The sequence below is a fragment of the Cryptomeria japonica genome, chromosome 4 (assembly GCF_030272615.1).
Source record: "Cryptomeria japonica chromosome 4, Sugi_1.0, whole genome shotgun sequence".
In the NCBI taxonomy this organism is placed as follows: domain Eukaryota; kingdom Viridiplantae; phylum Streptophyta; class Pinopsida; order Cupressales; family Cupressaceae; genus Cryptomeria; species Cryptomeria japonica.
The window spans coordinates 46813968-46830293 of NC_081408.1; the positions used below are offsets into that span (position 1 = coordinate 46813968).

The 16326-nt window shown below is 36.0% G+C and overlaps 1 protein-coding gene across 1 annotated transcript; it reads left to right on the forward strand.

Moving 5' to 3' along the window:
* The first annotated feature begins 12621 nt into the window (after positions 1-12621).
* Positions 12622-16116, forward strand: LOC131056818 (probable leucine-rich repeat receptor-like protein kinase At5g63930). The gene is made up of 2 exons (XM_057991090.2): positions 12622-15619; positions 15752-16116. Exons 1-2 carry the CDS (start codon positions 12622-12624, stop codon positions 16114-16116), a joined length of 3363 nt encoding a protein of 1120 aa, XP_057847073.2.
* The last annotated feature ends 210 nt before the right edge of the window (positions 16117-16326 follow it).

A 16326-nucleotide genomic window follows, 5' to 3' on the forward strand; every position in this document is an offset into this window, starting at 1 on the left:
GGTAGGCCTTCGACGTGTAATGGCGGAGGTAGATGACGACCCTTCAAAATCTCCAAAAATTGGCGTTCCAAGTCCAATATAAATTTGGACAAAACTAAAAAATAATTTCAAAAATAAACATATTTGTATTTTATGTTGGCTCATTAATGATTATTTTAATATATTGAATATATTATATTTTGTTGTTTAAGATATGTTATTTATCTTTCTTCCATTAAAAGAAAAAGTTTCATATAAATCTGTATGATTTTGTAAAATAAATTTAAATATAGAATAATTATATTTGAAAGAATTTAGACAAAATATTTGAAGATAGTCATGCGTGCAAGAAAAACAGCAATACAAGCCTCCAAACTTCTACCTCCCATTGCTTCAGCATCAGACCAACATACTCAACAAAAGCAACATGTCTTTGAGCCACTGAAATCTTTTCTACATCAAAGAACTTGGTTCTGTAACAAATTATAAACATCTAAAAATCAATTTGACTATCCTCTCAAAAGTAAATGAAAAATAAAAATAAGATAGAAAGGAAATGGTTGACTCTAGACTAATCTAATTAGCAATTAAAAATTCAATGGTTAGAAGACAACAACTACGAAACCTTTTTTCAATCAAAATAAAGTTAGAAAAACATCCTCAAAATCCATGCAAACAATATTTAAATTAAAAAATAGCTTAAAAATGGAGGTTTAATAATTAGAGATTACATTGCAAGAAAATTTCTTGTTTTGAAATTATTTATGGAATAATTTATTGTTTAGATAGAATCTTCTTGTAAAATATAACGATAAAGAGAAAACTTTTTGACATTTTCCTTTGTTATCCACCATGATAAAAGTTCCATGTGTTACAATTGTTCACGAGAGTCAAAATTATATAGATTATAATTCATTTACAAACATAGTTATATGTTATATTTTGAAGTCAAAATAATATCAAGTAAAAGTCATTTAAAAATATATGCATAATTAAATTCCAAGGTTAGATTGTTAAAGTAGGATCAAATCTATTTATAGAACTAATCATGATGACGAATACCATTCTTTTAATTTCCTTTAAAATTGATAACTATTTTATACACGAAAATCTATTAAATAATTTATTTTCATAAATATGTAAAGAATATTTTTTTCACTTTTTTATTTGGTGCTCATCATAAAAAGTTGGATTCATTTTAGGCTATTGCTAGGATATAATTTTGATATAGTAAAAAAGTATTGTCAATCACAAACACATGCATATGTATAATACAATCTATAATACAATCTGTAATATAAGATCTTCACACAAAAACCTTTCACTTTCATATTTGGTGAACACCAATAACAAAGGTAGATTGTAGAAACCCAAATTGACAATGTAGTAAGAGAAGAAATACTAATAAAATTTGTCAGTGTACTTTGATGAACTATCATTAAAATTAGATATAGAATTTGTAAATGTGAAATTGCTCTCGAAGTTGGAATGTGTACTTTTCCATTTCTTATTGATAGACTTGACAAAATAATTGTTTGTATTCTTCTCCGCTACATTATTTCTCACCTCTAGTAGGGAGTTTGAGAAAATTGATATCATATTCGGGTTTTTTAGAACAATCATGTCATTGGAAAGTATATTGATTATAATTTCTTAGCTTCTATGATTTACTAGTAATTTTGTTAGCATCAACATTTTGGATCACACTCTATGATCCATCATCAAGATTATCACTTTTCTCTTATAACTCTCTCACCCTAATGATGGATCCTAGGGTGTGATTCGAAATGTTGATGCTCACAAAATTATACTCAATAAAATCTAGAAGTTAATCAATTGCAATTGTTATGGATTATGAAAATCTAATATACCTCATGTATCTTGATGTTTTGTAATATGGCTTCTGATATTTTAGTGTCGTCAAATGTAGAGGGTCGTCAATATACTATTAAATTCTCACATTTCAAACTCTTACTTTGTAAATGAAGGAAGGCTATTAATAAGTGCCCTTTGCTATGTTCAATAACAAAAAACAAAGCCTTTTGTAAAATTTTGAAAATGGCCTTAGCAAGCAGTGGGCAAGACCTGTCTAGTGTGGATTAGGGAGACTCTAGTAAGGACAATGCGGCGATCCTACTTCTAATTGAGTCTGTGTCTTTGGACCTTGTGCATATGTAGTCCTTAGATAGTTTTTGAGTGAACTATTTTTACTTTTTTCTTGATATTTAGGAGGATGTGTGTTTCTGCAAGGTGGGCGAGACCTTCTTTGGCTCTTCCTTGTCACCTTCAAAGGTTGTATGAGGAGACACCACTAGGTAAGGTCTCCTTATGCCTTTTTGCCTTTTAATCCTCCCCCAGGGTGTTGGAAGGATTTGTTCAATAGTGGACAATTTATGCCCATAGATGGTGTGCCTATCAAGAGGTCCAAGAATGGTACATGTGTTAATATCAAGGATTCCTCCCTCAATCATTCTTTCGCTAAAATGGAGAACACCTTAGTGGGGAAGTTCATCGATAGATGCCCAAAGATTCTTCTATTTGAAAATGGGTTGCAACAAGGTGGGCTATAAAGGGAAGTGTGTTGGCTTCAGCACTTCCTAAAGGTACATTTTGTTTCTCATTCTCCCCCAAGGAGGGCAGTGTTCTTATCCTCTTTTTGGCCCCTATTTTCTTGGAAAGCAACAACTTTTTCTTTGCAAGTGGCATCCAAGGTTTAAGCTAGAATCCCATCTAGCAAGTGCTATTAACTTGGTTTCATCTCCCATGACATTCTATGGATTTTTGGGATGAAGAAATCATTACTGGGTTGGCTAACTCATTTGGGTAGTTCATTTCTCTTGATACTATTACTAAACAAAGATCAAGACTAGTCTATGCACACTTTTTGTGTGGGAATTGCTTCTAGTATGACTTTGCCCATCTCCATCGACCTCAAGTCTCATTTGGGTGCTTGGTCTCAAACACTAGAATATAAGAACTACACGCTATTATGTCAACTTTTCTCATCAGCTGGCTACCTATGTAATAAGTGCCCTGCTGGGAGTTCCAAAATTTGCTTTAAGGAAAAGGATAAGAGGCCTATGGATTCATCTTCAGCATTGGAAACCTATAAAATATCCCAAAAGTCCTCTAAGGCAAATCCTTGGTGGGCTAAGTCAGTCCCTGATTTGGTTTTAGCAGAGTGAGGTCTTGTGGTTGTTATCCCTATGGCTCTAGATGTGGTGTCGGCCCCCTCCCTTGCTAGGGTTGGTATTTCCTCTCCTGAAGTCTTGCTAGAAGTGTTTCTTCCTCTTCCCAACCTTGTTGGTGATGTTGTGGTAAAAGCTTCTCCCTCAGGGGCCCAAGTGGCTCCTCATGCCTTCCAAGTGTTGGATATGGTTCCTTTTGTCCATCCGAGCATCCCTCACGTGCTTTCTATTATCAAGATGTTTCCAGAATTTACGTTCCCTACTATGGTCTTCCCTATCCAGAGGATGGCACGTCTAAAGTTATTTTCTAGGTCTTGGGACTCTCTCCAGAGTCTCCTCAAACCATTTCTATGGATAAATATACCTCTTCTGGGGTGGTTGGAGTTGGTAGTCATCCTTAGACTTTCAACAAGAAAATGACTGATGTGGGGAGGGATGTTGAGGTTGGCAAGAAATCTAATAAGGAAATAAGGCAGTCAAAAGTAAAGCATGATGTGGCTAATGGTTGCCATTAAAGTTCTTTGGAGTAGTGTTTCTCCCTTCTCACCTCCAAATGAAGATCCTATCTTGGAACATTAGGGGAATCAATGGTTCTTATAAACATATCTTGGTCAAGAACCTAGTGAAGTAATTAAAGACAAATGTCCTGCTTCTTCAAGAAACTAAAATAAGTTTGAATGCCTTTCTGAAGGTTAGTAATTTTCTTTGGCCTTTCTTAAATGGTTTTTCTTTGACTTGTTAGGATAACCGGTGAACAACTGAGGGGGGGGGGGGTGAATCAATTATTAACAGATTATAACATTTAATCCACTTAATAACCTTTAACTTGATTAAGTATCGGTAAATCAAAAATAGTTACTGGTAAACAATACAACTTAACAATTAAACAGGTAATCAATGCAAAGCAACCATACCACATAACACCATGATTTGTATGTGGAAAACCCAGAAAGGGAAAAACCATGGTGGGAAGCCTACCCACAATTAGATGATACTTCTGCAGTAAGTATGTGATACAATGAGGGGCCTGCACATGCAAGAAGGCACACTGCCTAGAGCCTCTCTATAAATGTTGACATCAATTACAAAACATCAATGCAACACATCATCAATTCATCCAGTAATGCCAAAAATCTCCCCCTTTGGCATTGATGGCAACACTAGATGTGAAAAACATGTAAGTACCAAGAAATGCCAAACAAGTCTCCCCCTATGGAAAACCAATAATCTCCTGAATATCAATAACTCTCCCCTTGTGAATGATATCTTTGTAAAGTTCTGCATTTATTTTTTCACATCACTATCTCTCCCCCTTTGACATCAATGCTAGAAATATGACAGAACTATCAAAGCAATAATGTAAACCTCTGAATCTCAAAGATGACTACTCCCCTTGAGTAGTAGCACCACTCATTAGTGCTAGAAAGAATATTATCTTTGATAATGCATGTCGGACTGATGACAAACTGCATCAATCAAGTCTCTACAAGAGGGGCAGAAACCCCTAACCTGTCTCTCAAATACTCAAATGATTCCTTAGACAACAATTTAGTGAATATGTCTGCAATCTATTCTTTAGTGTTTACATAAACCAATTTGAATTTCTTTTATTCTACCTTGTCCTTCAAAAAGTTATACTTTATTGATATATGCTTAGTCTTAGAGTGAAATACCAGATTCTTAGACATGCCAATGGTTGTAGAGTTATCACAATAGATAACTACCGGTTCACTATAGTTTACCCTGATATCCTTCAACATTTTCTTCATCCACAAGACTTGGGTGCAATTAGTTGTTGTTGCAACATACTCAGCTTCTGCTGTAGATAAGTAAATGCATGACTATTTTTTGTTGATCCATGAAACCAGTTTCTTTCCAAGAAAGAAAACTCCACTAGAAGTGCTCTTCCTATCATCGGTATCTCCTGCCCATTCTGAGTCAGTATATGCACATAAAGTGAAATCATCATTTTTAGAATCCTATAAACCATATTATGTTGTTCCTTGCAAATACCAGAATATCCTCTTTACTGCACATTCATGATTTTCTTTAGGATTACTTTGATATCTTGAGACAGTACTTACTGCATTCATAATATCCAGTCTAGTCTGAGTTAGATATAACAGACCACCAATCATAGACTTATACCTTGTCAGATTTACCAGTGTAGAAGTATCCTTGATATATAATTTCTCACTTGTCACCATAGGAGTACTTACCAGTTTGGAATTATCCATACCAAACTTCCTCAAAAATTCCCTCAGATACTTAGTTTGACAGATAAAAATGCCTTTCTCAGTTTGAGTAATTTGCACACCTAAGAATTTTTTTATCTCACCAATCATGGACATTTCAAATTCATTCTTCATGCAAATTCCATGCACAATTTATCTCCTCCTCCAAAAATGATATCATCAACGAACACTTCAATAATCAGAATATCATTATCAGTGATCTTATAATATAAATTACTATCAGCACTGCCTTTAGTAAAACCAAGCTTCAAAATATATTTATCCAATCTTGCATACCAAGCTCTAGGAGCCTGTTTCAATCCATATAAAGCTTTATTCAATCTGCAAACCATATCTTTATCATATGTCAGTGAAAATCCATTAGGTTGCTCAATATATACTTCTTCTTCAAGTTCACCATTCAGAAATTCACATTTAACATCCATTTGATTAACCTTATAGTTCTTATAAGCTGCATAGGCAAGAAATAGTCTAACAGCTTCAATTCTAGCTACAGGTGCAAATGTCTCACCATAATCAATTCCTTCCATTTGAGAATATCCTTTACATACCAATCTAGCCTTGTTACTTATAACTTGACCATCCTCATTTAATTTATTCCTAAAAACCCATTTAGTTCCAATAACATTCTTGTTTATAGGTCGGGGAACTAAAGTCCAAGTCTCATTTTTCTCTATCTGATCTAATTCATCTTCCATAGCTTTTAACCAATGTTTATCCTTACAAGCTTCAATAACAGTTGCCAGTTCAACTTCAGAAATAAGACATACCGCTTCATTTGCTAGTTTTCTTCTTGTCATAACTCCCTTGTTCCTATCTCCAATGATTTGATCTTCAGAATGATTTAATCTTACATACCTTGGTGTCTTCTGAACTTCAGGTTCACTGCTCTGATCATCAGTCACAATTGAATTTTTTGATTGTCTTGGTGTAACTGTCTCAGTTTGTTGTACCAGTTAAGGCATTACCGGTTCCCTGTCATATGATATAGAATGATTTCTGTACTACTCATCCACTTTCACATTAGCACTCTCCACAATTTTCTGCAATCTTTTGTTATAACATCTATATGCTTTGCTTTGAATTGAATAACTAAAAAATATCCCTTCATCACATCTAGGATCAAACTTTCCAATTGAATCATCTCTTTTGATATAGTATTTACTTCCAAAAATTCTAAAATATTTAATAGTAGGTGTATGTCCAAACCATAATTCATAAGACGTCTTACCAGTTTCACCTTTGATGTGAACTCTGTTGAATGTGTAGACTGTTGTACTCACTTCTTCTCTCTAGCAGATATGAGGCAATTTGGATTCCATCATCATAGATCTTGCTACATCCAAAATGGTTCAGTTCTTTCTTTCCACTACTCCATTCTGCTGAGGAGTCCGAGGTGCGGATAACGGTCTCCTGATTCCATTTGTCTCACAATAACTGTTAAATTCATGAGAAGTAAAATCACCGCGATGATCTGATCTTAGACATTTGATTTTGAATCTAGTTTTTGTTTCAACCTTTTCTCTAAAGATCTTGAATTTATCAAAAGCTTAAGACTTCTCATTAAGAAAAGTCACCCACATCATCCTAGAATAGTCATCAATAATCATCATGAAATACCTATCACTTTGAAAGCTTCTAGTCCTTGCTGGACCACATAAGTCAGTGTGAATCGAATCAACTACATCATTAGATTTATCATGTATGCTCTTAAAAGAAGTTCTAACTTGCTTTCCCAGTTAACATTCCTTACATACCAGATTGTGAGGCTTCATAATCTTAGGTATGTCTCTAACTGCCTTAGTTGCACCGATCTTAACAATACAATCAAAATTAACATGACACAACCACTTATGCCATAACCAACTCTCATCAATATGAGAAATCAAACATGTCTTATTACTAGTGTTCAAGTGAAAGATATTACCTCCAATCTGAATACCGGTTGCAATATCCAAACCAGTCTTGTTAATGATTTTGCATTTTCTATCTTTAAACTAAAGTTGGAAACCCTTGTCCACCAATTGACCAAGACTCAAAAGATTATGCTTTAAAACTTCTACATAATATAAATTATTAGTGTTATGCTTACCATTCAAAGAAATAAAACCTCTACCTCTGATTATACATGCTTTGTCATCTCCAAATCTGACTTGATCGCCATTGTATTCTTGTAGGGATAAAAATTTCCCTTTATCTCCCGTCATATGATGTTAGCATCCACTATCAATTACCCATTCATCCTTATCTTCAACTTTTCCCGCCAAGGCCTTTTCTTCATTTATGATAGCCAGTTCCGGTTCATCTTCCTTTAAAGCATAGAACACCCATTCCTTTCCATTGCTGGATCCACTAGCAGGGTCTTCTATCAGTTCATCTCCAGAGTTATCAGTTACTCCTTCCTCATCCGCTATGTAGCATTGTTTAATTTTATTGAATCTATATCTATTCTGGTTAGGCTTAAATGATTTATTAACTCTTTCCTCAAACCTTGCATTCCTTTCAGGACATCTAGATGCAAAATGACCAATCCCATTACATGAAAAATATTTAAAAGGTGCTTTTCCTTCATACTTACTTCCTGTTGGACCTTTAGGTACTCTTCTAGCAAATAAGGCATCAAATTGCTCAAATTATTCATCTTCTTTCCTCATGTCTTCCAATTCTTTTGCATATAAGACTTTCCAATCACTTTTACTGGTAGATGATGATGCATGAAAAGAAGATTCAGACTTTACAGCTCCAGAAGATTCAAATTCTTCAAGCTCAAAAGCAAATAATTTCCCAATCAGAATGTCTCTGTTAATTGAAGAGTTAGCCATTGTTCTCAAATCATTAATTTTAGTTGCCTTCATCTTGTAAGTCGGTGGAAGGGATCTCAAGACTTTGGAAACTATTTCATGTTCACTCAGAAACCCTCCACAACATTGAATTCTCATAACAATCTCATTTACTCTTTCCATAAACACAATAATTCTTTCATTATCTTCCATCTTCAAGTTTTCATATCTTAACCGATAACCATCATGTTTAGTAATTTTGACAGTAGGATCACCTTCATTCAGAGTTTGCAATTTGTCCCACATAAGCTTAGCCAATGATTTATCAGTTAATCCCATGATCTGCTAATCAGTAAGTTCACACAAGAGGGCTTCTCTAGCTCTGCAATCATTTTCAATATTCTTGTCCAAGTTTGCAGGAGCAGGATTGCTAGATGTGGGATCATAAGGTGTATATCCTTTCTCAGTGATCTCCCAAATATCCTTGCCAAGATATCTAAGATGAGTCTCTATTCGAATTTTCCATTTCCCATAATTTGTTCCATCAAGCTTAGGGATTTATCTTCTGAAAATAGTTGCCGGTGGATTAGAAGTGTTAGTTGCCATAAGATCTACCTCAAGCGGTTAAGCTTCTGCAAAAGAGGACCAAGGCTCTGATACCAATTGTTAGGATAACCAGTGAACAACTGAGAGGGGGGGGGTAAATCAGTTGTTAATAGATTATAACATTTAATCCACTTAATAACCTTTAACCTAATTAAGTACCGGTAAAGAAAAAAATAGATACCGATAAACAATAAAACTTAATAATTAAACAGGTAATCAATAGAAAGAAACCATACCACATAACACCATGATTTGTAGGTAGAAAACCTGAAAAGGGAAAAACCATGGTGGGAAGCCTACCCACAGTTAGAAGATACTTCTGCAGAAAGTATGTGATACAATGAGGGGCCTGCACATGCAGGAAGGCACACTGCCTATAGCATACTGTTCATTACAAAAGAGTCTCACTATTTATAGAGAGGCTACAATGATCTCAGGATAAATGGACAACAATCTAATAGGGTGAACTACCAGAGATAGCATCTACCATGCCTGATTACAATCCCAGTTAAGCTCAATACCGGAGGCCTTTGACCTCCTCCTTAATCCCAATTCGATCACCTATGATGGAAAGAATCTCCTTTGCATATGATATCACATTCCAAGACCATGAACACTTATTCTATTCCCATGCCACACATGCCATAATCTACAATGAGATCTTACACCATTTTATACAAACCCTAAGGCCTAAACCAATTAGGTCGACCACCTAAAAGATATTACAATAAGATCATTACATAGATCCATATTACAATGATATGCCATGTCGGCTTAAGACCAAAACAAAAATAATAAATCCATAAAACATCCCGAAACATCCTGATAATGTGTAGAGTACACGTTAACATGATACCGGTCCATAACTTAGATAGGCACTAGACCTATTCTGGGTCCACCACACCAAATAAATGTCTTCAAGAAGTTGAAGCACGATCGAAGAACATGTTCAACATCCTGAAATCCATGTAGAAGTTGATTATGCATCTTGTCAAGATTCCTCGGTGAGAGCTCTACTAGTAAAGCCTTAAACTAATGCTGGTAAGGGTTTACCAGAGTCTATGATAGCATCCGATTACCAAGTCAATACCAATTGACCAGAACATGCTCCAGGAGCACGTACAACATGTAACCAAACATATTCAATAGATCCAAACATGTCAGAAGTGTCCAACAGATAGTCTCTTCTGCCGGTAACACTTGATCTTCTATCGGTAACCAAAACCTGTCTGTCGGTAAGCAACCATAACAACTAGTGTTGACATCAATGACAAAACATCAATGCAACACATAATCAATTCATCCAATAATGCCAACATGACTATGGATGATGCTTTTGGAGGTCTTGCTATTTTAAGTAAATCCACTTCCTTGCTCATTCCCTAAGAACTCAAGATAAGGGTTTCCAGACTAATTATTTTGAGAATAGGATGACTCAGGAGGAATGTAACCTCATGAACATTTATGCTCCTAAAAATGTTGTTGTAAGAAGAGATCTTTGGGACTCTCTCATCTCTCACTGGTTGTGATTCTAAGATTCTAATTGGATTGTGATGGGTTACTTTAACTCCCCCTTTTCCTCCCTCAGATAAATTTGGAAGTCTTCTTGATTTTTTGATGGCGTCCAGGACCTTCAAGAATTTTTGGCTAGGGGAAGTTTATGTGATCTAGATCTTGAAGACAAAAATTACACATGGTTCGACCTCCACTCTGAATATAACCTTATTTAGGTGTGTTTGTATCGATGTGCGATTTCTTCTCCTTTGAATATAATTGGGAATTGTCATCTCTCTGATCAACTTTGACTCAGACCATTACCCTATCTTGGTGCAATGGGATTCTGTTGGTTCCAAGATTAGGTTCCCCTTCCATTTTGAAAGAATGTGGTCACACTTCCCTAACTTCAAGACCATTGTGGCCCAGTTGTGGGATATTGAGATTCATGGTACTGCTATGTTCAAAGTTTCTCATAAACTAAATCTTCTAAAAAATAGTTTGTGTTCATGGAGTAAGTGTTCTTTTGGTAATAATTTTGAGCAGAAAAAAGGTTTAAAGAATAAGATCATTCTGATTCATACAGAGATAGAGGTCCCAGGGGCCTTTTTATTAGGCTGAGATTGTTTTCTAAAAATCCTTCTCTTCCTCTCCCACCACAAACTCCAAATTAACATATGAGGTGAAATTATCCATTATTTTGCAAAAAAGGATTGCTTGTGTAGCAAAGGCCAGGTTGTAAGGACCTCTTGTAAAGAGTTCAAAAATGGTGTTGACTAGAATGAAGCTTACTCTTGATGCAATCCCAACCCTGTCGAGAATACTAACATTGCACTAATAGATGATGTGTAGTTTTAGCAACCGATTACAAAAGACACATTTAAATTGTTGAGCTATCCCCAAATGAGCTAATCTATCGCTAGTGAGGATCTTGTGATTGAAAATTCTCCAAGTGAACACCCCTAGTTTGGGCAATACTACCTTATTCTAGCAAAAAGGAAATGCTTTAGAAGGGCAAGGAGCTTGTGTATATTTGAGAAATTCATATCTTTTTTTCACCTTATACTGACATGTTGGAGAAGCAAACCAAATCAAATAATCTTCCTATTTTGATATATGAACATCTTTGGTTTGTAATTCCCTTTGGAGCAAATCGATTTGTTGACATGAGAAGGGGAGGCCTAAGAAATCCTTCCATCTATGTCTAAGAACACCATCTTCATAAAAACTTGAAATGTAGTCCTTAACTTTGATCTCCCAAACAAATTACAATGGCCTTTGTATTTATAGTTAAAGGAAGGCAATTTAACCTGTAGTATATGGAAAAAAAAAGATAGGATAAGACTGAATTAGATAAAATCATTAGGTGAAGAGTTGGTTGAATAGGCGGTGATAAGTTACCAAAAAAGACAAAAAATGACTAGCTATGAGTAATTACTATATTTCCAATAGTCATTACCCTTCACATTAGAACTTTTATAGATTACAAGAGCTTTGCACAAGATAAAAATAATTGAAGGTATTAACAATGTAGAAAGCTTGGATTTGGTTTGGAGTGAGCATAGAATTATATACGAATCAATCATGAAGGCAACTAAAGAATTGTGCTTTAATTATTCAATTGTCTTTGGATCCTTTCATGGTTTATTAAAAGAAATTTTGATTTAATATTAACTATCTTTACTCTATTTAGATTAGAATAAATCAATATAACTTAAATTGTCCTAAATCTATCTTAATTCTAGAAATTAATTTAAACATGAAACTGAGTTATTTACTTTGTAATTCAGTTTAATGATTAATTATAATCATAATGAAGAAAAACAACTCTAAATCCTCCTATCAAACATAGCCTGAAGTATATAAATTGAACTCTTCTATTTTAAACTCTTCTATTGACTAACGAGCTTAAAACTTTAAAGTGGAAAATTTGAAATGTCTAAAAAGTCAAATTCAATATATAGTGAATCTTGAGTACTGCAAAAAAGTCTATAGACAACAAACCTTTTTTGACAAAACGCATTGATAACTTTGATGTCAATTTTGCTCAACGTGTTTTTCAGACATTGACGCAAATTATATTTAAATTTTAATGTCAAGACTTAGTTTTTGTACTCAATTTTTCGATGAACATGTAGAGATCCAGAAAATAAATCTCCATGGGTTTAAACATAAACAGCTCGGGCTATTTGACAAAAGAATGAGTTAAAGAAGGGAAAAAGTATCTAGCAAACAAACATACTCATCAGAGAAAATACAGGTAAATTAAGTTTGGAGAGACGAAGAAGTTTTTCTGTACTGGAGGTGTTGATAGTAGTCATGTCAATATTCTCTGCTACTACATGGCCCAGAGACGGCAATGTATATCTAATAAGGCTGTGCTTCTATGGACTAACTCTTCTCCATGCAACTGTCCATGGGCTTTCAGAAGATGGTGCCCTACTTTTGCAAATAAAAAGTTCTCTCCAAGAAGGGCTAACAGACGTGCTGCCAGACTGGACAAACACATCTTCTGATCCATGCAACTGGCAAGGTGTCAACTGCACCACAACAACAACAGAAGATAAGGTTATTTTAATTTCACTGCCTGGTAAAAACCTTTCTGGCCAACTTTCTCCATTGATAGGGAAGCTTACCAGATTAGAGAAGTTTGATTTGTCAAACAACAGATTACATGGAGGCATTCCTAATGAAGTGGGTAACTGCACCCAACTTAGCCAGCTCAATCTTTCATACAACTTCTTCAGTGGTGCCATCCCATCAACAATCTCCAATTGCAGCATGCTTACCCTTCTTGACCTGAGCAATAACAATATATCTGGGGAGTTTCTTCCTGAGCTAGGTGAACTTTCTAACCTGTCTGAACTTTTGTTATATTCTAACAATCTGACTGGTGTTGTGCCAGCATCTCTGGGTAAGCTTTCAAATCTCCTTGTTCTGAGAGCTGGGTGGAATGACTATACTTCCTCCTTACCACCTGAGCTTTGGAATTGCACTAATCTCAGATATCTCAGTTTTTCTTCCTCAAATTTGAGAGGCACAATCCCACCTGAAGTGGGTAATTTGAGAAGACTTGAAGAGCTGCATCTCTTTGAGAATCAGCTCACTGGTATTATTCCTCCAACCATTGCAAATTGTACGGCCCTGCAAGTACTTAATCTTTTTACAAACAACATACGAGGTCCTATTCCAAGAGAGCTTGGTCTTCTTACTCAACTACAAAGATTGTTGATCTTTGAGAATCTTCTCTCAGGTTCTCTTCCTAGCGAATTGGGTAACTTGTCTATGTTGTATCAGATAGGTGCAGCTTATAACCATCTCAATGGAGTTATGCCCTCTGAATTTAGCAAGTTGAAAAGACTCCGTTTCCTAAGGTTGTCTAACAATAATCTTACCGGCACGGTTCATACAACTGTTGCCAATCTTACAAGTCTGCAAGTATTAGATCTGGCAGAAAATCAATTCAATGGCAGCTTGCCAGAAGGGATTGGGTTTCTTCCAAATCTAAGTAAGTTATATGCTGGCGGAAATAGGTTAGAAGGTCAACTGCCACAAGCGCTTGGATCATTCAGCAAATTGGAGATCATTGCTGCCGACTCCAACAAATTAAGAGGCCAGATTCCAAGTGGAATATGCAGAGCTAAAGAGCTAAAGGTTCTTGTTTTATTAGATAATTCGCTTGAGGGAAATATTTCTGAGCTTTTGAGTGATTGTGTTTCTTTGGAAAGAGTTCGGCTTGAAAATAATCAATTGACGGGTATTATTCCTGTCGATATTTTTAAGCTCTCTAACCTTTACTATCTTGAGCTCTCCTTTAACAATATTCATGGAGAAATACCAGCTGAGATAGGTGAACTCAAGAACCTTACTAATCTCCTTCTCTGTGGAAATAATTTAAGTGGTGCTATTCCTCCTCAAATTGGGGCTCTCACAAAACTGGGTAGACTCAATTTGAGTGACAATAATCTCACTGGAAATATTCCTCCACAGATTGGAAGCCTCAGTAATCTAGAAAATCTAGATCTCAGCCAGAACTCTCTTGAAGGTGCTGTTCCTTCAGAGCTTTGCAACAATTTGTCTTCCTTGTTCTTTTTAAAGTTGGGCTCAAACAATTTGAGTGGAAGCATTCCATCATCTCTTGAATATTGCTCAGAGCTGATAGAGTTGGACCTGTCTAGAAACAGATTTGTCAAGTCCATTCCCAGAGAATTAGGAAAGCTGGAGCATTTGCAAATTGGCTTGAATTTGAGTTGGAATAGGCTACCAGGATCTCTTCCAGCGGATATAGGAAATTTGATAGTTTTAGAATTATTGGATGTTTCCCACAACCAGCTGTCTGGTCAGATTCCGGCATCTTTCTCAGGCATGAAGAGTCTTTACAAATTCAATTTTTCATTCAATCAGTTCACAGGGCAAATTCCTGGGTTAAAAGCTTTCTCTAATGCTTCAGCAACGGCCTTTGATGGTAATGCGGGATTGTGCGGTCCACCCACTTCCAATGGCTGTCCTCTCTCAAAAAACAGGGCTACTAGCAATAAGAAAAGTTTGGGAATAGGCAGCATAGTTGGAATTATTGTTGCAGGAATGGCTGCCATTACGCTACTTATTATAGCCTTTATATATTACAAGGGCATTGCTCAAGATAAAAGAGAACAGAAAGAGGAGGATATTAACAATGTCGAGAGCTTGGATTTGGCCGGAGGCGAGTATAGAATTACATACGAAGCAATCATGAAGGCCACTGAAGAATTTAGAGATAGTTATCTAATTGGCTCTGGATCCTTTGGAAAAGTGTACAAGGCCAATCTGGGAAATGGGGAAGGAGGAAGGGGAAATAGTATGGTTGTGGCTGTGAAGGTTTTTAATGTACTGGATGAAGGGAAAAGTGCGAGTAGCAGTTTGAGGCGCGAGATAGAAGCTCTCAAGTTTGTCCGCCATAGAAACATTGTGCATCTGCTTGGCTGGATGCGTGTTCCCAACATGAAGTTGGAGATTTTGGTCTATGAATATATGCCCAAGGGTTCATTATGGGAAGCACTGAATTTAGCAGCAGTACCTGTAGGTAATTCAAAACCAGAGAAACTGAAATGGAAAACTCGTTACAACATTGTAGTGGGAGTTGCACAAGGTCTCAAATACTTGCACCATGATTGCATACCTCCAATCATTCATGGTGACGTTAAATCTGCTAACATTCTACTGAACAATGATTACATAGCACATGTTTCTGACTTTGGCCTTGCAAAACTGATGAATTCAGAAGGGCAATCCAGCAGCTCCTCTGTGTTTGCTGGTTCTTATGGTTATATGGCTCCAGGTAAGCCTAAATTTTCTAATACAAACCGGTTTATAGTTTCTTTTTTGTTTTGGCAATGCTTTTAAGAGTTTTTTGTTGTGTATCATAATACCATTAGGTATCTTTATATATCTATGCTTTATTTTAATGTAGAATGCGGCTACGAAGTGAGGTCTTCAACAAAGCAAGATGTGTACAGCTTTGGCGTTGTGGTGCTAGAACTAGTTACGGGAAAACCAGCCATAGGTGAAGAGGATGGAGGAGGTCCAGAAGGCAAAGGGCTAGTTGAATGGGCTACTCATATGAGAGAAAGAAAGTGCGACATTGTTATGGGCTTGGTAGATGCAGAGCTCAGAAGTGATTATGAACTGTGGAGCAATGAAATAGAGAAAGTGATTGATGTTGCATTTCTATGTACTCAAGTTTCCCCAAAAATCAGACCAACAATGCAACAAGTAGTGGACTTGCTTTCTCCTCCATCTCCACTGCTAGCTGAGTGTGCACCATTATTCAATTGATGAGTACCCAAACGTACAAAAAATAGTCAATACTTGGGTATATAGGTTAAGATAGCTTCCTTTGTAAAGGTTAAGTAAAGCTTACCCAGATACGGCTTTCTGGTTTTCCAAGCCCCGTCCAATTTATCTCCTTCTCTATGACTCTTATTTGCCAAATTACATATTTCCCCTCACCATTCTTTGTCCTCGTTATTCATACAGATGAAATAA

Bases quoted from the DNA above. Each gene is read 5' to 3' on its own strand.
- LOC131056818 (XM_057991090.2), top strand. From the start codon at position 12,622: ATGTCAATATTCTCTGCTACTACATGGCCCAGAGACGGCAATGTATAT. The intron at 15,620-15,751 runs GTAAGCCTAAAT...ATTTTAATGTAG, and splicing joins TTATGGTTATATGGCTCCAG to AATGCGGCTACGAAGTGAGG.